At 33.9% G+C, this 24,027-nt stretch overlaps 2 protein-coding genes across 20 annotated transcripts in view; both read left to right on the top strand.

Annotated features, from left to right (window-relative positions):
• The window catches only part of LOC107225925 (probable GPI-anchored adhesin-like protein PGA55), a 124,078-nt gene that overhangs the window by 98,364 nt on the left and 1,687 nt on the right, over positions 1 to 24,027 (top strand). For 16 of the 19 annotated variants that reach the window (XM_046730721.1, XM_015666554.2, XM_015666552.2 and 13 more), the window contains 3 exons: positions 2,879 to 3,055; positions 16,787 to 17,101; positions 18,498 to 18,749. In XM_046730721.1, coding sequence (XP_046586677.1) covers positions 2,879 to 3,055; positions 16,787 to 17,101; positions 18,498 to 18,749 — 744 coding nt within the window. Of the gene's footprint in view, positions 1 to 2,878; positions 3,056 to 16,786; positions 17,102 to 18,497; positions 18,750 to 19,871; positions 19,881 to 21,396; positions 22,784 to 24,027 lie in introns of those variants that run through there. The other 3 variants (XM_046730725.1, XM_015666559.2, XM_015666556.2) reach the window with 3 other exon arrangements.
• The window catches only part of LOC107222140 (ubiquitin domain-containing protein UBFD1), a 32,646-nt gene continuing 17,728 nt past the window's right edge, over positions 9,110 to 24,027 (top strand). Inside the window, exons 1-2 of the mRNA XM_046730735.1 lie at positions 9,110 to 9,113; positions 9,308 to 9,311. The gene's annotated coding sequence lies outside the window, so the exon portion shown is untranslated. The remainder of the gene's footprint in view (positions 9,114 to 9,307; positions 9,312 to 24,027) is intronic.

Raw genomic sequence — 24,027 nt, 5'->3', positions numbered from 1 at the left:
GCTCGACAATTTTTGGTAGCTTTGATAATGCCAAATAATCGATTCGAGAGAAATTGTTTTTGTATTTTTGACGCACACTGTTTTCAGAACATTGAATACGCGCGAATCAAATTTGCGGGTGTTTTTCCTGGAATGTTATCTAGTCGTTTATTAGATATTAGTCATCATCCTGATTGCCAGCGATATTCCTTAGAAAGTCACAGATTAAAATCTGCAAACACGTTCCGTATCAATTTCAAAACATAAAGTGCGGTTCAATGTCTAACGATAAAATCATGATAAGCGAAACGGCGCGGTTTTATTCATTTTATAAATACTCAAGGCTGATGAATAAGGCTCGATTTGTTTTCGCTCAATTCGAGTCCAAGGGAACCAAATTTTTTAGTTTTCCCTCAGCGATAGAATTTTCTACGATCTATGAACTGTAAGTCTGTTAATGGAGTATCCCATACCAAATTAACCAATATTGATCCTCACCATTTTGTATTTTTTTAAAACTTTTCGATGTGGTAATAGCGGCCCTAAAACCCTAAATTCGTTTTAAAACAGGTTTTTATCGAATCACTTTCAAGTTACAAATATGCACATCTCAAAATTCCGCCTTATTCAATATTCTGAAAACCTTCATCTTTTATTTCGGTCTTTTTAAAGTTGATCGCACGATGGAAAGTTTGTTATCTATTTTTTAGAACACTTCAAAAAATGTTGCCTTGACAAGAATCAATAGTTAACGTATAAAGAATTTAATTTCGAGAAACTAACTTTCTGATATATTTAATTATTCACTTGGCTATTTTTTAAAGCACATCGTTAAATTTTATCGAATAAAATTTAGTTTAGCTTATACCTCTAGAAAATTTTGGAAAAATTGTCTAAAATTGAATTCAACTCTTACATAACTTCATGTGCTGTTCGCACAGCGGAAACTGTTTAAGAATAGTTGTTGATATTATCAAAACATTGAAAAACTGATTTTTGTGAATCAGAAATTTCTTTATGTGCTCTAAAAATATAAAATAAAACTATTCCTTCGTAGGACTAAAATTAAAATGATAAGAACGCGAAGAGAAATATTTGCAAATGTAAAAAAAAAAAAACGTGAAACTCTGAGGTTTGTATATTTTTTACTTGAAAGTAATTTCACAAAAAACAGTTAGCAAAAATTAAATTTCGTCTTTTAGAGACGCTCTTCTCGCGTAAACATGTTTCAATGAAATCGGAAATGGTGGGGTTGAAAATAGCTGGTTTTAATGTGGAATGCCCCATGTACAGATTGGAGACTTGTTTATTTTCGTCTTCTCGTAGGATGGGTAATTCGATAAATTGTGTCTCACGACAAGAGAGCTGAAGCAATTTAGTAGCGTCGATTGTTTTTGGGGCCGAGTTAATTACGCCGTGGCTGATCGTCTGTTTAGTTCTTGCTTGCAGTGAGTGGTTTATCAAACTATCAACCAGTATAACACGTTTGCTCTAGAAGTGCAGAGCGGCTGCCAGTGACTCAAGAGTTGAACGAATTATGCCCCTACTGATTGTGAGATAATTAAAATTCCCTAATTGGACACGCGTGGCTATGTTCGTGCAGAAGAATTGTCTACGGCTGCTTAAGCTTCTAGGAAAGACGTTACGTTATACTTGGAAAATAGTCGACAGCCTCACTCTGAAAAGCTGATTGTGAACGAATCTCTATGTCGTCTTGCATAAAATCATCAACATTGCATTCTTCCTTTTGTATTCAATAAATGATGAAGTTTTGCATCGTTTTCTTCAGTTTTACATTTTACAATTAGTACAAGTACAAGTTTGGAGAAAAGTAATTTGCTCTCTTGTTTTCATTTGTTATTTGGAACATAAAGTTGAACCGTATTAGGCCGGTTGAAAACACGGGAAATACCCTGGAAGCTGAATACCAAAATGCGCATGCGCCAAATATTGCGACCTTATCGGTAGAGTCAACTAGATCACGCCAAATATACGATCTGCTTGTCAGTCTTTAAGAGGTTAGGTTGCGTTGAGAACTTGAGATAGCCTAAATGTGACGGGTCGTCATTTAACCCTTTGCAGCGTGGTGGTAAGTATACTTACCACTTCCATATCCTCACGATTTCTTCTTTTCTGCACGTCCAATTATCATGAAAATGAGTATGCAGAGGTTTCCGTAGTCGCTGATTTCCGAAATTCAAGATGACGGATTCAAAATAGCGGACCAAAAATATAAAAATTGATCCTTTTCGCTTAAAATTTTTTACACGGTGGTTTTCCGGGGTCTCTAAAAACGAATCCGATGTCTGAATTGTGCAATTTACGCAAAATGCAGCAAATGCATTTCGGATATTGATTTTTATAATTCTGATGTCGGATCCGTTTTCAGCGACCCCGAAAACCCCCGAGTAACAAATTTCAAGTGACCCTGAACAATTTTTATAATTTTAGTCCGCTATATTGGATCCGCCATTTTGAAATTTTGAAAATGTATCAGATCTGACCTGATTTTTGAAATCAGCGATCCCGAGAATCCTTGTATACTCAGTTTCGAGAAATTTGACGGCAAGGAAAAATATATACTTCTAATGATTGAGTCAACGTAACCTCAAAATACTTGCGCGTATTGTCAGTTCGCGCCGAGACCTAACCGGGCAGTGTTGGCCAGCCTGTCTGTGCCTGACGAAAAACATGGCGCATGCGCACTCGGGTCAGCAATTTCCGGAGACTGCCATGGTTGCGATGAAATGCAAGAAGTTTTTAGAAATTCCGTAATATAAAATATCATTCCGACATGTCGCCATGGACCTTGATGAACAATCGATAAACCGTTGCGCTTGAACTGATTCTTTGGTGGTTGGCGATCCTGTGGCGGTGGCGATCGGGGTGACGAATGCAGGCTTTCGTGGGACGTCAAGTGTCCGACGACGTCATTCGTAGCACCGACACAGCCGAGGAAGTGCGAGCCGAGACATCGGACATTTCGAACAAGTTCAAGTTCTTCGAGGCTTATAAAGCGCCCGAGAAACAGCGGAGGCAGTTCCGAATTACGCCGCCACGTGACGGACAAGTCAAGGTTCGCATCGGTGTGGCCGTGTGAACTCCATCGCATTAATCCTCGTCCCAATTAATGCCCCTTTTGTCATGTCGGTCCGCAGTCCTTAAGGTGATGTAGAGTGAGTCCTTACCGATTGAGCAAACGTCACCATTTTTCTCTATTATCCGGAGCCTTATACGCATCATTGACGCGAACAAGTTGCAGCTAGCGCAAATTCTACACGGGATTTCGAATAGAAGTAGCAAGAACAAATGTTGTTTCACTCGAAAATCATGACGGAAAATGCATTCCTTCATTTGAATTATCACTCTACACCGGAATATATTTACATGTACATATGTACGTACGTTATGCACACAGGTTTTTAGATATTTCTGTGTGATATTGCATATAGAATTGTGCTATCTCCGGCATTTTCACATTAATAATGCGTAGAATCTCATATAAGAAAAAACAAATCGTATATTACACGGTTGGTAAGGATTGACTACAGCATCCCCTTACGGTGGTTCTATACGCTAGTAACTTGCAGGGTTTAGGATTGCAGTTAAACGGAATAATGAAATGGATTTTCCTTCGTGCATTTAATAACTTGCATCTAATGTAATGGCTCTTCCTACGTAAATCGATAAAAAATATTTAAATACTTGCTTGCTCGGTCGGTAATATCGAGAAAAACAGCTGTACGCAGATTCCAATCATTTCTATACACACAGCAAGAGCCTTTTCAAAATGGGAAATTACATTTTATTGTTTCGTTAAAAAGTGGTCCACAAACCTAGAATAATGCAGGTAATATTCTTCAGTACAGCATCGCTCTAACGAGGTTTGTGAGTTGGAAATCAAACACGCTTTGTTGATTTTATTACGGCTGAATATTTGTTTGATTAGTATATCCCTACGCCACGACAATCATTCTAAGAATATTAAAAAAGATATACATACTCTAGTTATAAGCACAAGCTTGATTTTTCATTCCAAACCGATTTTCGATGGTTGAACCTCTAGTAGATTTGCTCGATTCCCCTTCACCGTGGCTTTTTTTATTTAGAAAAGTGTTTTTCACAAAGTCAATGTAACGAATTTTTCTCAAATTGTCAATTCAATATTGCTTCTTACTTTTCGAAATGAACATCCGTGCAATGTTGAAAACTTCAAAAGTCAATGTTACCAACGTGATAAAAACAAGTGGTTCACTGAGACTGAAGAAAATGGCCTTCTAAATAAATTGAGTGTAACCATAAAATAAAATCGAACAAATATATCAAAGGTTTTATCATGTTGACGAAAGTTAAACTGAAAAATCAGCATTTAAGCTGTACATAACTTTAGTATTTCTTTTCTTTATATTCTGAAGGCAATTACCATAGCTTACGAATACATGAGTTTGATACATACTAAATTCGCCATTCGTAATAAAATCACCGAAAAAGTCCTGATTCTTGACCCGCCAACCTACTTTAATTAACGCAGCTTAAATCCAAGTATGTTGGGCCTATAAATCTGTCAGAAAAATGTCGAAACATGAGAAAACAATAATGTAGTAGTTTAGAAGACGCGCGTTAAGTTAATCAAGTGAAGCTTAATCGATTGGAAGTTTAGTCAATCATCACAGATCTGAACCTGGTAACACAGTTATCATCAATATTAAAGAAATTCAATTATTCTCTAATGGTTGCAACACCAAAGATAGATCAACTGTCCAATTTTAACATGTTTATATATTTATTTTGGTAAAAAACACTAAAATTTATTACTTTAGACAAGTTAATGATGAAGCTGACCGTCAGTCCGAACAGTTGCAGTACATAGAATTTTTGCAAATTTCATCAAAGAAATCCGGAGTTTCTTTGCATCCGAAATTTTTCAGATACGCTCATGATTTATCTATCGCATGTTCTGTAAAAAAAAAAGTTTATCCAATCTGTTTTCATTCGAGATTTTTCTGAGTGAAATAATACGCCCAATACTTCTTTTTATCCTCGCTGAAATTTCGCTGTGTTTAGGCGTGCGTGAGATCCTCAGCTGTTTACTAATTCTGTTTTAAATCAGTGTTTGCTGTCATAACCGTTGATGTTTTATTCCGATCCCTGCAATTAATTGCATACCCGCAAAATTGAATTTTACTGTGTCTAAATCCAGTTGATAACGAAACACAATTTTCCGGGGATTTAAATTACCCGCCAATTCTGGAGTTTTTGACTCTAGACATTACGCGTATCTTGGTTAGAATTTTTCTTACCACTCGTTGAAAAATTAATGATATCGTCCTGCAAAAACTGACCGTATACCGATATTTGAAAAATGCGAAACGGCGAGCCATAAGGAACTGCGATTCCTTTCTGCAGACGCTGTAATTACCTGAAACTTTGCTTAAGGCTTTGCTTACGGCTCTTGGGACAGCGTCTTGTCCGGCCATGGTATGGTACCTGATTGCAATTTCCAAGTACATAGAGAACTTCTACTGGCAATCTCGAGATTACCGTAATATGCAAGACTGCGCGGTCATAATTGCGCGCGATTATAACAGCGCGCCAATTTTATTGCACCATGTACTCTCTTGAATCTGCTCACTTAGCCTTTCGTCATTATTTTTTTTATCAACTTTCCACTAGTCGATATGATCGACGATTACACGTGTTGTGATCAAAAACATCAGAGGTTGCCGTCTGATGTTAGAAAATTTACCATGCTAACTGTGTCGTATAAAATTATGAAAGTCGGATTTTTACCTACGTTTCCCAGAAACCTACAAGCTCCATTAAACGAAAGAAAACCCCTTGATATTTACGTTATTCGTCTAAAACTGAGGCTGAACCGATCAGCTGATCGCCCAATGCGACGCCATATTGCTCCAGACATTAGTTCCAGCTATAGTTTTATTTTTTTTTTTTTTTGCGATACACGCAATTTTAGATTACAGTAAACTTTCGTGTTTCTTTTAGTAAAATCGAATTTTCGGCACAATCTCTAAAGTTTCTCGTATTAGATGAACAGAAGGAAATGTTTTGATTATACATCAGAAAATGTTGTTCATAAAATGCAGTGAGTATTTTCTTCTACTACAAAACAAAAGAATTAAACAGAACAAATAACAGCAGCTAGTCTGTCTTGTTAGTCAGACTAACCTGATTTCAGAGTGAATCCCAATGCATTTTTTTCTTCTTGGCAATATGGCGCCGATAATTGAAATCAGCTGATCCTTACGGAATAGTTACGCGAAGATTTAGGTATAAAACTCTTTGTACAAGTTGTGAAGATTTTACTTCGTTACGAAGGTGTTAATACAAAGTGAAAATGGCGATGGTACCAAGTTTTATAATTATATTCTACTATCTTACAATTAGAATGACGTAGGTATATTTTCTGCCAATATACGAATGGCATTATAAAGTCGCGAGTACTAGGTAGAATTCGATCGGTAAAATATTTCCTTGCAGTAAAAAATACGATCGTGATCGCATATTATTCAGGAGTGGTATTCGCAGCTGTATTCGTAACGTATTTCAAACCGGTCCAACAATCGTCGCTCGTTTCGTCTTCCTGCAGTCATTAGAGTTCATTGAAATCTGTTTTGACTCCTGTTCCTGTGGATTGAATGGTCGAAAATACCGGTTTTATTTTCGATTTTGATAACGGTTTCCGGTTCAATCAAATCTTCAAGACTATAAATAACGTACCGCTTATCTTACAGGCACCTATTATTTGCTCGTAAATATTATTACCTGATCGGTAATATTTGAGAAGCGTTAAATGGTATTATTTTGCAAAGGAAATTACTTTGAAAAACACTTCTGTTTGTCAGCTGTTACGATATATTAAAGATGTATCAGGTGTACAGTCCGCTCAAAAGATATTCCAAACGTAGAATTTTCTAAATGTAAACCGAACAAGAGTAGGCTGAAAATGAAGTTGATCGACTGGTTAAAATGTCCATCAAATATCCAAACCGTGATACCGTTGTAAAACCTTACTCTAACCTAGTACAAAGATATTCAATCGAGAGTTTGAAAAAAATCACGAAACATGCGCAGCTTTGGAAACGAGGTTTGAATATTTCTCAGCATAGTCGTTCGAACATTTCCAACAGAAGCTCGTTCCGTTTTTGCGGATAAAATTTTTTTTGTAATAAAAAAAGTCAAAAAAAAAATACGTTGAAACCAGACGAGGAAAGAGGTACGCGGTGGCGGGGGTGGAATTTTTAAATTTCTGGACTTTTTTGAGCGGACTGTAGAGCCGACTCGCCTTCGAAAGCGAGGATCATCAGACCCTGGCCCTTAAAAGAGGCCTGCCGTCCCTAACCTGCCCCTAAGGGAAAACTGGGGACGATTGACTCCGCGGCGAAGGACTCGAGGGGAGCCAAAGACGCGTCGGTTGACTGTCCTTGAACCCCGGAGTGTCAGACCGGCGCGTACCGTTATGATTCTTACATCCTCCGCTCGAGGAGCCACTCATTGCTTCGAGGAGGAGGCAGGAGATTAGCTTCGAGGCTTCCTGCGACCTACACTCCCCAGTCACTCTTTCATTTAACGCGGTACCGAGTGCGACGTTTTTATTCTTCGACTAACCGACTCGACGACGACGCCAAGCCACCAACAATTCCGACGAGATACGCCAAGGTATCGTTTCAGAGCTCAAAATCTATCTGGGATTCGGTTTTCCTCGTCGTTCTTTTTTTTTGTTTTCACACTTTTCAACTACGAGACATGAATTTTTGTCAGAAAATTTTATATATATATATATATATCCAGGGTATTTTTTAGATTCTCACTGAGAAAATTCTTATATCAACTAGAAAGATTCGCTGAAACATGTATCGTTAAAAAAAAACTGTTCGAACATTGTTGGAATTAGGAAAAAACGAGGTACGCGTAAACATTTTACGTTATTGCAACGGAAAATCAGCTTCTGAGGTTTACTGTAGTTTTTTTAGTTAAACAAGGCTTTAACGTCAATTTATCGTTGCACGAGCATTAAATTTTCCCAACAGTTGCAAGAAAATCTAGCAACAGCGATCGTAATGAGAAAGAATTAGTAACGGATAATAGACTTTCCGGTAACAGCTAGAAAAATAATTTTCGTTTTCTACCTAGAACTGTATTTTTCGATTGTGGTAAAAAATGAAAATAGTTAAGGGCTGAACGGTAACCGGAACTAAAAATTTCTCTCAGTGTGGGAAATTTTCTTGTACACGTTGAAATTTGTCAAAAATTATTCATTCTCTGGGTGATGAGATATGTTTTTTTTTTTTTGCCTATATTCTATAACATTATTTTTAAGGTTTGTCAGTTTCCAGGCTACACTGGTTGTAGAAAAAACTTTCTATGCGAACTGTTTCACGTTCTTGGTATCCATTGTTGAAAAAATTCTCGGTAATCATCTTATCTCGAAAAATATTGGTTGCAGGAATGCAATACCGAGACAACAAGTTGTCATTTTTCATTAAATTTCCAATGAATATCTTAGTCGTATTTTTATCGACCTTACAAAGTTGGTAAACGTAAAACATATTTTTTTTTACCGGAACCAACCTTTTCTATTCTACTATCAAATATACACATTATTTGGACACATACATATATGTCTAGATTTTATTGCAGAATTTTCAAATCAGTGGCGGTCGATGGGATTCTAGAGTAAAAGAATAGAGACGATTCAAAATCATTGAAAATGAATACCGACGATCTTCTTGTTGAAAATATATTTGTGACAGTAATGTACCGATTGCTTTAGAATTTTAACTCTAAAACTAAACGTTACTTCTTGAACCAAAATCAGTTTAAGCCCCTTAATTCCAGATTACATAATATGCATTTTTTTTTTTTTTTCTTTGCTCCAAGTTTAAATAATAATTCAATCGTTTTCGAAATTACGGCATTTAAAAATCTGTCATCGTTTGTGAAATGCATTTTTTTTTCATCTGTTGCCACGTACTAAGTAAGTTTCAAATAATTCCGAGTGGCTTTGACAAAAATTTCCGTACACCTACGCAACTGTTGAAAGAAAGCTGCAACGTTTCAACGTAGATCGTAAACTGAAATGGATCCGTCGTATCCGTCATTCGAAGAGTTCGGACGTAAAGAAATTACAGAAAGAATTTCAGTTACGGTTGAGGGTAACTGTTTTCGATCGATTACGAACTGCACAAATCTAAATTCACGAATATCCGAATATCTTTCGATTCAACGTATTAAACGACGGATAAGTTCTGTGAAAGACTTTAACTTTCTTGTCGGCGATTACCGCAATGTCTAATAATAAGTAGATAAGGTGTGTTTAAAGCAAAGCCGCAATTCTGGCCATAGTGACGAATATCTTCGGCAAAAATGTAAGCGTGATATTTTTACACACAGATAAGGAAAAAATAGTGACAGCTCAATTTTGCTCGTTGATAATATCGTGTTGGTATTATATTATTGTATTAAATGAAATGAAAATGTGATTATATATTTAGGAAGTTTATGTGAAAGTTTAACAATTTGAAACACCTGCGCCTAATGTATAATTCTTAATTCTTATGCGGAAGATCTGGCAGACTTATTCGACCTTCAAACGAACTTTCTAAATGATATTTTTAAGAGGAAAATATTCTAAATACGTCTTTTATAAGAAATTCTCCATACATTACCGGAAATGTATTCCAAAAATCCGAACCATTCTGTGCACTTTGAAGCTTACCGATCGAAAAATTAATATCACGGTGAATCACGGAGGTCGAGAATTGCAGAAATTTCCAGGTACCTAGATAGGTGATTATGATTTTATACTACAGCAATGAAGAATTTAGGACGAAATCGAAATCGAAATTTTTACAACTACTCAACGTTAACGTCCACCGCAATCATAGTTTGTAATTACAATCGTCGCGTGATCGTAGATCGTGAAAACTATACGTTAAAAACACTATAAAATATTAACATTGCAATTAGTTTGTGACTTGTGTAAAAAAGAAAGCAAAAAACAAAGTACACGAAAGAGCTGAAACAATCGTTAATCGTCAAGAGAAAAGAGCGTAAAGTTTGTCATTTTAACGAAAGAAAGAAATATAAACCGAAAACTTTGTTGATTCAGTTATTGAACGGTAAAAAATTTAATTACGACTCATCTAACCAACTTTTCGCGTATTTATTTCCTTGTCATTCTGTCAATCTCGAACGACGCCGCTGAAAGAATTAACAAAACCAAAGAATTGTTAAATAACGGTTTAAAATGTTACACCTAAATTAATTAAGTTGAATAATGTATTAAAATTTTTACAAATAACGTAACAAAATCGTGTCGTTTCTTCAATTTCGATAGATCGGCGAATCCGTTTCGTTGAGGCGGGAAAACTTTTCAAAATATTTCAACAAATAATCAAACTTTCTTTAAACAAATCTGCCGGCATTCGTTTTTCACGCTGAAATATAGATATTTCAACGAAATTCGTTGAAACCGTTACAATTTGTAAGTAATTTTATGAGAAAAATTGATAAACCGTTAGAAATTTACTTATTCTGGATAAATTTGTTGAAATATTCTGATTTGCTCAAGGTATTAAAATTGATTCGCTTCAGTTCCATCTTGGATTAAAATTTTCTCGTTTCCTGAGCTTCCGCCGCTTTTCATCGTGATAAAATAATTCATCGCTGGAATCGTTTCCGTCTTTTTAAGCCCGTCAACCGGCGTCCGTTTGACGCCGAATCGCTTTTGTGTGCGAGAGGACTAGTCGAGGAAATATTCCATCCAACACTCGCAATGTGCAAACACGTCCGGTTGCAAGCCGCTGCTTCGGCTACCTGTACAGGTGGACAGCTACAGACCGCGTTCGAAAAGAGAATATTATTCACGAACGTCGGTCTTAATACGAGAAACTCGCAGGAAGCGTTTCGTTCCCTTCGTCCCATGCGTTTGCACTCATTGTTCGCAAAATGCTTATTATTGTCAACAAAAATGGTCTTGCCGTGAATAAATTTCACCGTTAACACCGTATATTCTTCTCGGAATTTCCGAGTAGAAACATCGAAACGAAAAAAAAAAAAAAAAAGTGGTACAACTTGCGTTGAAAGTGTTGAAATTGTTTGAATAAACTGTTTGAATCCCTCTGGAAAAATAATTAAAAAAAAAAAAAACCGGAATCACATTTCCGTTCTGGCCTCAAAATAATCGTTTCATATCGAGGCATGTCTGTGAATTTTTCTGAAAAACGGCATTTTTGAGATGACTTAAAAAAAAAAAAAAGAATATTGGTAAAAAAAAATTTCGTCTTTTTTGGCGGAAAAAAATCAGAGTTGGCATGGAATGCCCTATATAGACAATCCGCCAATCACTGTGTCCTAGAAACCTATTGTGATATACTCCTCTTGTGAGAAACGATTTTGCCACTCGAACAAAATATTTTGCAAACATTTTTTTCGATCCGTACCACGCGATTTAATTGAATCTGTCAAAAACTGGATCATTGTTACAATATAATATCATGAAACAGGAATTGTTTCTTAATTGAAATTTTTTTTTCAATCTCAAAGCAATAATTATTTCAATCATACTATTTTGGTATTTGAAAACGCCTCTCGGAACTTCCCTTCAAGGCCTCTGAAATACTTTTGTCGTGTATCAACCTGCTCGATTGATTTTTTCAATTTTTTTATCACGGGATTTCAAGCGTCAAAAGGACTTTTTGTAAATCTAAATCAATCTCTAAAAATGTTCGAACACCGTGGAAGTAATCGTAATAAAATTAGAACTGACGAATTTTTCATACGTTTACTGAAAAATATGGTGAAAAATATTTTTTCACCGGGGAAACTTAACTACCTCAACAATTAGTTCAGCTGCTTTTGTGCGACTCGATTTCTATACAGATTTTTAGTGAAAATCGACCCGTCGCGGCGTCGACGAGGTTGTCAGGTAATATTTAAACGACAATCGATCCTTGAAATGCCGTCTATTCCTCACTCAGCAATGACGAAACTGATAAATATCGCTCGACAGTGAAAGCCGAACGGAATTTTCAAGTTATTATTAGACTCAGACTGTCGCAACCATTAAAAAGTATTATTCATGATATAACATTATTCCTTATCGGTACAAGGAATTTACGAGACTTAAAATTATTTCACCGACACGATTGCGACCTCACTTGTTACGAAACACCAAATTTTATTTTCTATTTCGTTTTCCACTCCTTCTCCGAATTTCGAATAATTTTTATCATTTTTGCGAGTTATTCGCAAGTTTTTTTTTTTTTAAACCTTAATTTGCGGAATTTCAATCTTAATCTGATTGCACGTTTTTTAGTTGTGTACGCAATTCGCTTACGTTTCTTTTGTTTATGATAAAGTTTTCGTGATATATACGATTGTGATTCAAATTTGCAAAAAAAAAAAAAAAAAAAAAACAAACAGCGCGTATAAACAATCTTACAATATTCATCAAGCAGTGCCAGTGTCGCCCTGCTATTTACCGTAATCGCGTTGTAATCCGAGAATTAATCTGCAGGACTTGTGCCAATTTTATAGCGTCAAGCTTGGCGGATTGCTGAGCCTGTTAATTGCCTATCATTATAAAACATTAATTCGTCCCTCGGTTACTTAATCGAAGTTTTAGCCTAATGAAAACATACGATGTGAAAACTCCCATAAACTTTGACAACGTTTCTGTAAAAACTGTTATATTTTTTTAATCTTTTTTTAGAAAATATTCTCCAAACTATAATATTCACGAATATTGTTTTACGATTTTCCTGATATTTCTGAAAGATTTTTGCAAGAATCTTAATTCAATGTTCAGCGGAAATCAAGTTTCTACAATTTTTTAGTACGCATCAGAAAATGTTCGGAAGATTTTGAATCTTAGTTGAAAACTTAGTCTTCTCTTAAAATTGGTGAAGAAAAATTGAGTAACGTATTCGTATAAACGAATTCAAAATATACTGATTAATGATGGTTCATTATTCCAACAGGCGTACGTACCTTTAATATATTTCTGCAGCAATTGGAATAGAACTGTAAATTCACGAGGTAACGTGAAAACGGTAATTGTTCGAGGAGTAATGAAAGAAGAAACGAATAAAAAAAAATAAAAATACGAACACTGAAATTGACTCCACGATTCGCACGTGCTACTTGTTTTACGTTTGATAGAAATATGTTTACAGTTAGTCATACTTCAAATCGTAAAATAAGATAACCAATCGTCCTGCGATCGGTATTAACAAGATATATTATCGTTGTAAATGAGAATCTCGATCCCCGTCGTATTTTTTCCTCTCTCAAATCTATTCCATGCTGTCAGTAAAATCCCGTTATTTTCGATACACCAAATATTAATTGTTTCAATAATTTTTACCTGCACTTGATGAATTGATTTACTGTGCAAATGACGTGATATTTCAATGGTTAGAAGAATATTTTATAATTTTTCTTCGAGAAGATAATATGTTGCAGAAAATATTTCAAGATATACAGTTTATTGTTATTTATCTGAAAATTTACACTCGACGTTATTGTGCGTAATGTACAAGCAGCTGCTTGAAACAGTTTACGACCCTGAATTACGGTATATTTCTTTTCTCGTCGTGAGAGTTGCCATTTCTCGTACCATTAGGCAACGCCATTAATGAGTGTAAATTTTACGAGAAAAAAGTATATTTATGCGAAGTGTTGAGTCTCAGTACCGTCGCAACGATTGATAGTGGGAAAAATGTACAACGCATCCGAAACCTGAATTAGTCTTTCAGTTTTATTTTAATTTAACCTCATTAACGCGACCGCTGTTGATTTGATCAAGAATAAAGACGTATGATTCTCCGCAAGGCTTAATTATTTTCTACATTTAAATACAACTGTTTTATTGACTTGTTCGAAAAGTAATAATCATTTTCAAAAATTTTCACGATATACATTTTTGCTTATCGAAAATTCTTGAAGCACTGAATTACCTGAACTTAAAACAAAAATTACTTCGCCACGGAACCCGTTTTATCACGATTGCAATAAATATTTGAATTCTGTATTATTTTTGAAAAAGATTGAATTATTATAATGATGTCTCAAGTTTCAAGGTTTCAAGAAATTCTATATAAAGTTTCTGGAAAGTAATCGCATTCTTTCGGAATCGCATTTTTTATCAAAAATATGACAAAACTTGAGAGTTTTAACGTGTTTGTGTATTTTTGGCTAAGTCAATTTCGTGGTAAAAGTCTGATAAATTTCTAGAAACGATTCGATTTTTTCACAACTTCATTCTGTGTCACAAATGGTAAGAAATATGATTTCAGGTGACAAAATCTGATCATATCTGTAAAAGAATATTATCAATCTAACTGTAGTTATGAAAATTTTTCAAAAATTATCAACAAATATTAACTCCCGGTGAATGAAGAAAATACTTCAAAACTTTTGAGTCTACCAGTTTTTGGATAATGTAGTCAACACTTTGAGAAAAAAACTTGATTTTTTCCGATTCCTTGGAAGCCTAGAAAACTTTGAAAAAGTATACAGACAAAAGATGTAAAAAACAAATGTTCACACGGAGGGTTAAGGTTTAACCATAAATCTTCCAAAATTAATTTTTTGCACACAGATATTTCGAAATAATTCCTATAAATTATTAAAATTTGTGAGAAATAGTTAAAAAAATAAAAACAAAAACCGTCAAAAGTTTACTGTCGTCCGAATAAATTAGTAAGAATTTCTGAAATTTTCTGAAAATAATAAATAATTATCGCTAAATTTTATAGCAGCGTAAAATCTCAACATTGGAGATATAAACCACACGAGTATAAAAAGCATGATATAGTACTTCTCTCTTCTGTGCCGCAAATGGCTTTACATTAGAGTAGAATAGTTCGTATTAATTTACTCCCAAGCATGACGTCTCGTCTCATTGTCCGTGTGCTTTCTAATGTTTACTGTTCCATGAAATGCGGAGATTCCTCGAGTGCGCACCTTCGTAACTTAATTTAACACAACCCTTCTCACATTGCATTGCCATGTCGTTTATACTTGGTAGTAAATAAACATCACGTTGTATTTGTTCCTCAAACTTTCCATGTCAACTGGGTGAACCAACTTTTTCCCGCGGTGTCTTGTGTCGTCTTAACGCTTTACAAGGCGCCCTTCTTTTGTTACTGAAAACTTCACTCAATTACCTTTTGTTATCCATGAAGGGGAAAAGTTCCTTTCCATGTTTTTGATATTTTTTCTAATATTTCCTGAAATAAATTTTGGTAGTATCGCGGATGTTTCCGAGTAAACGCTGCAGTATGTCGAATTGCCTACCACCGGGGGGAACAAATATCGGTAATACAGGCTCACTGAGTTATCGGCAGGCAGCACGTCAAAGTCCTTATGAGTGAATTTGAACTGCCCGTATTACCAACTTGTTTCGATTTCGTCTAGCACTTGATTCGTTGTTTATAACCACGGAATCACGTTGAAGTGAGTATATGACTTGACTTGACTAAAGTGACAACAACTTGGTAGGTCCGTTTTACCGACATCTGTTCCCCTCAGTGGCAGGCAACCCAACATAATGCTTCAGCGTTTACTCGGAAACACCATGTAGAACATTATGTGAAGCGTAATGAACTTAGAAATTGATAAATAAGAAAAAGAAATCGTCACAATTTTCAGGAAAACAATTGAGTTGTTGATAACTGATTGTGAGCTTTTTTCTTGCGAGAACTATGTTTTTTTTTCAATTTATTTATTTATACAGTCGTCGTCGCTTTGTCCCAATTCAACTCGATCAACGTCGGTTGCACTTGTCGTTTGAACGCTATTTTTACCGGACTGTACACCTGATAGATCCTTAACTGTACATAACCAGCACGACGACACGTCGTGCTGGAAAGACTGTTAAGTATAAAATAGTGCGACAACTCTTCTTCCGAGTTGACAAAAACCTGTATAGCAATCACGGTTATCCAACCTTATTGCAGTGTTCTATCGCGGCAGAAACGAGATCACCGCCTTTTATTCCACGAAGTTGACCCAGTCAGTTCAAACATTCCTCCATTACCTACATAAAAATATAACCTACAATTGAAACGCTTCAACGATCAAAGACCCTCGTCATTATGTCTTGTAAATTTTTCCCCATTCTTAGAATAACCTTATTTCCTACAGTACACTTACATGTAACTGATTTTACGCTAAATCAAAAGAGATATCCACTAATTGTCTCATCTTTTTCTTAACACCTTCAACCATTTTTATAACCTTGTAATAAAATTTTGTTTTATTCTGCTAAAAAAAAAAAAAAAAAAAAAAAAAATCATATGTGAAACCTAATTATCATCGAATCTTCGGTATAATATCTCGTTGATCTTTTAATGAACGTACTTAGAACATTCTAAATCGAAGTTGAATTATCAGAACAAAAGAAAGACAAATAAGGTAATGTAATGTGAAAACAGAAATCGGATAATTTCGATGATCGAAAATTTGAAGTCATGAAATCTTCACATATCTACCTTTCACAATTCGTATTTTAATCTCAGATATGAATACGAAGTAGAATAAAAAAAAAAAAAAAAAAAAAAAAAACAACCAGTACCTGGATTTTGAATCCACGATTCCGTTGGAGGAAAAGAAAAAAAAGTTTGGCTTCTTCGAAAAATCCTGCTTTTGCGTTCGAGGTTAATTGCCCTCACCTATAATCAACTATAATTAACGTGTGATAACGTGTTATGATAATTTGGGTTATAAAATATAAATAATATAAATGGTAGGATAATTAATCGTGGTATATTGGGATGCTTAGATGGAGTCTCCAGAACGTGAAATCTACCGCGACCCGGAAGTCATTCGAGCTGACGACAGAGTGAACGAGGTTGTCCACACCGACACGGCGAGGAAGATGCTGTCGATATTCAGACAGATGGAGGAGAAGGCTTCGAAGGAGGATTTGCCCGACGGTCCAAAGCCCCTGAAGCGTTTCACACCACCGCCTGAGGACAAATTCGCAAAACCAACGGCGTCCGAATCCGAGGATGAGGAAGACGAGGAGGGCGAAGAATCCGAGGGCGTCGAAAGCGGCGAGGATCGGGACCCCAACTACGTTCGGGCTTCGGACAAGGTTCGTTTCGACGTTTTTTCATCATTTTTTCAACGTTTATTAATTTTTTTTTTTTTTTTTTTCGACTAGTTCTTCGACCCTTCAGGTTAGGTTCAGCCAAAAATTTGCGCTCGTTTTCCCTAATTTTTTCAACTTTTAACACTTTTTTTTGCCCATTTTTTAAACCTTGTCTGGTTGAATTTCGCCGTTGACTCGTAATTTTTTTTCTCGAAATTTTCCAATCACTTATTACTTATTTTATCAAAATTATTTATCGTTCTCTGGTTCGATTTCGTTAAAGGTTCGTGCTAATTTTCCTGCATGTTTTCAACGTACATGATTTTTTTTTTGCCAATTTTTCAACTTTCGCACCTTTTACCAGAACTTTTCATTCCTTGTTACGTGTTTTTTCATTCGGTCAAAGATTTGTAATTTTTTTCATGATTTTTTCACTTCATTTTGCTGCATTTTCCAACCTTCTTTAGGATAACTGTTTAATTTTTGAGGAAATGCACACAAATTTTCTTCTGTAAAACGATGATTTGAAGACTACACCGAGAAGGAAATTCTGATTTTTCTATACTTTGCAGAAGGAGTTACATTTTCATTTCACTAATTTGGACATATTAATTATACGGGTTTCTTTGTGGAGTATTGTTACGGAATTTTGAAAAAGGCTAGAAAAAATCATGGATGCAAAAATAAATATACACCGGGATGTATGAGAGGGTCGTTGAATTCGAGTCAAATGTTGAATAAAATTTCGAACACGATGACACGAGTTTTTGGAAACTTGAAAGATGCAAAACGTGAAATGACTTATCGTTACACTTGCACGTTGGAAAGAAATCAGATTGCATACGCGAACGGCAAAAAGTCTATCACGAGTACAATATTAATTGAAATAAGCAAATGTTTTCACTGCCAACGAATCTATTTACATAGGCTTAACATTGTAAATCAGCTTTCGCGTAAATCATGTTGGAAATGCATGAGAGAATAATATTACCGCGATTTCACTACCTCGACAAAGTATCGAACGTTATTCTCAAAATAGTACAATACTTTGAACGGTCAAATGGTTTTTATGCCGTTAGAAGTGTTCGAAATTTTTTTTTTTTTTCACTCAATTCGTTGCTGATACATGGATTATCATATTTTGAATTTTTAAGTCTTTAATGCAGCATCGACCAAGATAAATACAACATTTTGTTAATTCTAAATCTCAGATTCATGAGAAATATACTAAAATGTTTAATCTTCGAGATTAGAAATTAGAGGGAATGTTTATCGTAAATTTAACTTTCAACGGTATATTTTTCTGTGTTTTCTCTTTGCGACCTTCCTCAAATCGAATAATTTTGTGCTATTAAATCGCAGCCATTATTCTAATTTAAAATTTCTTCACTTTCTTCAGGTAGAGGACGAGTTCTTGAAACAAGCTCAGAACGCAGCCCGTGCAAAAACGCTGCGCGCGAAATTTGAACAGTGGGAAACGACCGACGAAAAGGTGACCAGTCATCACGTAGCTGAGATGGAAATTGCTCAGGGAGCCGGCGATCAGTCAAGCATAGAATCCGCCAGCAGTCTCCGAGCCCGGTTTGAATCCCTTGGTTCGCAAACTCCAGAAGTACCGCGTACCGCGAAGGTCAAGGTCAACAGATTTGTGGTGAGTTCACGTTACAGATATCGATAAGTATTATACACTAAAATCAATCTTCCCATCCTTCGCAAATTGTTGTCACAATTATCATAACGGTTAAGAATTTTGTTAATGTTTTTTCAAACAAAAATCAATACCTTTTCCAATTTCTTTCATCTCTAATCTCTGAAATCCGTCATATATTATGATCCGATCGAAATACTGTAATAATTTCTATACAAGATTTGCAGAAAATAAAAACAAACGTAATTTTCGTAACAAAGTTCGTATACTGTACGAAAAATATCAAAAGTATCTGTTATATGCCGAGGAATGACGTGAAAATACCGGGTCACTTCGTGGAAAAGTTGCATGGGAAATTTAACATAGGGTGTGATCCCCATATATTTATACAATTCAGGGCATATTTTATCAAAATCCGCCTGCACTTATGCAACCCAGAGCGCATTTTATGAAAATCCGCCTGCATTTATGCAACCCAGAACACATTTTATCAAAATCCGCCTACATTTATGCAACCCTGGACACAGTCTATCAAAATCCGCCTATGTTTATGCAATCCAGAGGACATTTTGTCACAATCCGCCTGCATTTATGCAATTCGGGATCCATTTTACACCAAATCCGCCTACCCTTATGCAATCCAGGGTACGTTTAACCTGCATTTACGCAAGCTGTGGTACATTTTATCAAAATCATGCGATTTAGGTTGCCACATTTTACCGATCTGTACTTTCGGTTGCCAAAAGCTGGTGAATTTCGAAAAATTTACTCTACTTTAAATTGCTTGTACAATATTTCCACGAAATAACCCGGTATAATATTTCCAATTTATATACAAACGAAACATATGCTTCATATATAATGAATATTTAACATTTTAGCGTCTCGCTATTGTAAACAATGACTAATTATTGCTGACAATTTTTATTTCGCTTATAATTGCAATTAATATCCTGTTACGCATATACCTATAGGATAAATACTATTTGCATATTATTTCGTTTGTTTGTGGCTTGCGAGCTAACATGCAGAAATTAACTCCGAAAATGAATCGATCCGACTTAATTATCGTGTACTACTTAATTGTTTTCTTTTTTTTTTTTTTTTTACACACCTCATGCTTAGAGGAACCAGGTATAATTTAATCTTCTATAAGAATTCGTTTTATTCTTGAAATCATACATACTTCGTTTATTATGCTGCACAAAATTAATATAATTCACTTTCTCAATCCTGTGAGTCATTTACCGTTATTTTATATTATACGTATAATATATGCGTGTTTATGTACACAATAAATGTCGAATATCATCTAATGCATGCTTTGATTTTCGTATGAAAAAAAGATACAAATATTTTCTTCTACGTAAATAGATTTCTTGGTATGTTTTTGCTCACTTATTTATGTCTTCCTCTTTTCGTATGTTTATAATTAAACCAATGACAACGTAAATTTCTTAGCGTCTTTTTTTAGTAAAATTTATTAATATTTTTTTCACCCCTTTTCAAGAAAAAACTGTTCGATACATACCTAGGTGTACTTTATAAATTAAGAAAATCGTGCAATGCCTATTTTGCTTTTGGTTGTTTGACTGTGATTGACTAGTATAGAATGAGGCTACGTCTTGGCGCTATCGTTTTATAAACCCTACTGACAATGTTCGTGTGATAAATCATGAAATGTAAATATATGTATATATAAATATATACATTAGCTATACACCAGATCAAAAATCGTATAGTCGAATTTTTAGTTGATGTATGATTTTTGATCTAATAGATCTGATGATTCGTGCGTTTGTAATCTATTATGTAATTTTTTTTTAATATCTTATCGAAATTGTAATAACATCTTATGATTTATCGCATAAACATTTGCAAAAGGGAATCTGTCATATTTCCAAATGTAATATATAACTTTCTTACGAGCAAAAACTTTCTCACAAAATTCGCCAGGGCATAGTTTCATTTTAGAGTAAATTTTTCTTCGCTAAAAATTTATACTCGTTAATAAATGTTGGAAGATTAAACTTTTTTTTCTCATTTGTTTATTAATTTTTTATTTATTTACTTACGTACTTAAGAATGATTTTACCGTATGTTATGTCAATTAAATGTCCTCAGTGTCATAATCGTTACGTGTTACAAATTTTACTGTATTAAATCAAATTTCACCTATCGATCGTTTGAAATTTTTTCTCTCGTATACTTCACTGTCAGTAAAATCCATATAATTTATCTCAATATTTATTATATTTTCTCAAACTCTCCCCGTAAATATTTTTACGAATTCGAAAAACAGTGAAACGAATTTAATACACTCGTGTTTGTAACATTATCATAACGAATAATTGTTGTTTTGTGGTTTGGCATGAAATATATATGTGATTATTTTTGGCTTTTATTCATATACTTATAATATGATATGTTTTGCATTTTGAGACTGCACTTATATATATATATATATATATATATTTACATATGTATACATATATATGTAGATATGTATTGGAATGGAATGTTGAAATTTTAATTTCGTTTCTTACCTTGAATATTAATAATCATAATTACAATATTATTACTAATAACAACAGTAATGTTTTACGTGCAAAAAATAATCACAATGAAATTCTATGCAATTTCCACACAGTAAAAACATCAAGACTGAAAGGTGCCCAACGGATTTGCCAAAGAAGAATTAATATACGAGGAAGAAAAATTATAATATAAATAACCACCTCATTTAAATTCTTATATACTAGATGAAAAGAAAAAAAAAAAAAAGAAAAAAAAATGATAAAGAAATATTAATTATGTTAAATTATATGTATGTAATAATTATACAACTATGTTTTAATATTATGTAAGTTATACACATAATATATCGTTATAGCTGGGTATACATATATATACATTCATACATTATATATATTGTTGGTTATAAACGTTTAACTGTGTCATTCATGGCCTAAGGTATATACTTTGAAGTAAATTAAAAATGACGAGATATACAATGATTTTTATATGTATGTAAAACGGCTATAAAGGAAAATATATAATGTATGCATAACCTTAGGTATAAATATGGATTTGAAATATAAGACTAATCTTGCAATAATTTAATTTATAAACAGTTGATTGATATACTGGAAAAAAGCAATAGCCACCTTTTATTATCTGCTATTTATAATTATATGATACTCGATCAGGGTGCAGTTTAAATTTGACTGACATATGAGCGAAAAATGAGAACAAAAATCAACTTTGGTGTCCTCGAAGTTCGTTGTACAGAGAAAGCCTCTCAAGATCAATAAGGATTCATTTCGATAATTTATTAATTAGCCATTAAAGGTTTTTAATCCGTTTTGTAGGTATTTGTCTTTTTCTTTTTTTTTCATTTCATTTTTTAAATATAGTACCAATAGAAAATAGTTCAATACTTTTATCATTAACGTGACGCGTTTGTTTTCTTTTATCGCCGAAACAATTCTAAAAGGACTGATATTTGAATGTATGCTTCCCGGCGCAGTACGAACAAAACGGGAGAAATGTATAAATAAAAACTCATTCGGACGTAGGACAAAAAAAAAAAAAAAAATTTTTAGCAGCGGCACTTTTTAACATTTTACAAGATACAAAAATACACTCTACAGGGCCTTTTTTCTAAGGGGGTTATATTATAATATATATTATACATACACAGACGAAAAAAAAAAAAAAAAAAAACTAAAAAAAAGAAAACAACATTATACACATTGTAAACTTTCAATATTTTGTATATGAAATGCGTAATAATTTTAATCGATTTATACGTATAATAAACAAACACACGTAACGCGCAAGCAAAAAAAAATAAGTAAATTGAGACAAAAAAAAAAAAAAATGGATTTTCTAATCGTAGACCAATACCTAATCTATTTAATTATATTGAAAACAGTAGAGGGTTGGAATGTGTACAAAAAAAAAAAAAAGAAGAAGAAGAAGAAAATGAAAAATGTTATTTCATTTATGTCTATAGAATGTTGTAAGAATTGTACGTATAACAATTAGGAAATTATGAGGTGTGCCTACGACTGCTGATTAATGAACCTGCGCGTAACTTGTTACAGTTATATGTTACGCAAAAGATCGATACAACGTTATAATTACATCCGTTTTTGATCAAGCAAAATGTCAAATTGCCTTCCACACGTCACGTAAACGGGAATTTGCAATTTATTATACGATAACTCTTTGCCAAGCATATTTTTCCACAGTTATAGTTACTGAATCGAGTAATCCTGATACCAGCAGGTACATTACAGATATTTTATCAGAACTAACCATCCGCAATGTTTACATCAATCTTGCTACAATATTTATTGTTGATTAAGACGTCATTCGCTACATATTATATGCAATATAAATACATGCTGCTTCGGTAATCAAAGTTGGATTTTTTCCATAAGCTTATCTGTAAACCTGCTGTATTAATCGGGATATTAAGAGATTGCAGCAACAACTTTCTAGGCATAATATGTAACGAGATATTTATTTGTTATAATACACGTATAATACTTATAGGTTCTCATAAATATACGTATTAGATGTTAAATTATTTGATTGTAATTTGTTGTTGATTAGTACGAGGAAAAGAGAAAAGATAAGAAGTTTAACGCATAACAACAAATATCTTATCATAAATTGCATATATATGTTGCGTATAAAATATACATATTATGTGTATATATATATATATGATATATTTCAATTAGTGAGGTTTAATACATTGCATTTTATGTTATTTTGAATATTGTATAATTTTCTTTATTAATTGCAATACTTTTCCTTCACTATCGAGCATATATGTATCGTTCAATATTATTACATTATAATAATTATAACATGATCTTAATTATAATAGTGGTGAAACAAATAATAATAATAATAATAATAATAATAATCATTGGTAAATAATGTACGTACCCAGATATATATACACACACATATATATACATATATGTATGTATATATATATTAATTATATACTATCGTAGCCAAACTATCAAAAGCAAAACTCCCTCCTTTAAATATCCATACGAATTAAACTCGATTTTGCTGTTACCAATTGATATCGCGTTGAGCAAAATAGGTGAGCATATTTAATAATATTTATAGTGTTCTGTAATTTTTTTTTTTTTTTTTACGAGTGTCAATTCATCAAGTTCATCCGCCATCTTGAAATATATTTGGAAAAAAAAACCTGTCACAAATCGCTTTCTCAATCTCTCTTTCTACAAGC

The sequence above is a fragment of the Neodiprion lecontei genome, chromosome 2, assembly GCF_021901455.1.
Source record: "Neodiprion lecontei isolate iyNeoLeco1 chromosome 2, iyNeoLeco1.1, whole genome shotgun sequence".
Classification (NCBI taxonomy): Eukaryota; Metazoa; Arthropoda; class Insecta; order Hymenoptera; family Diprionidae; genus Neodiprion; species Neodiprion lecontei.
This window is presented reverse-complemented; position numbering and strand designations above follow the sequence as displayed.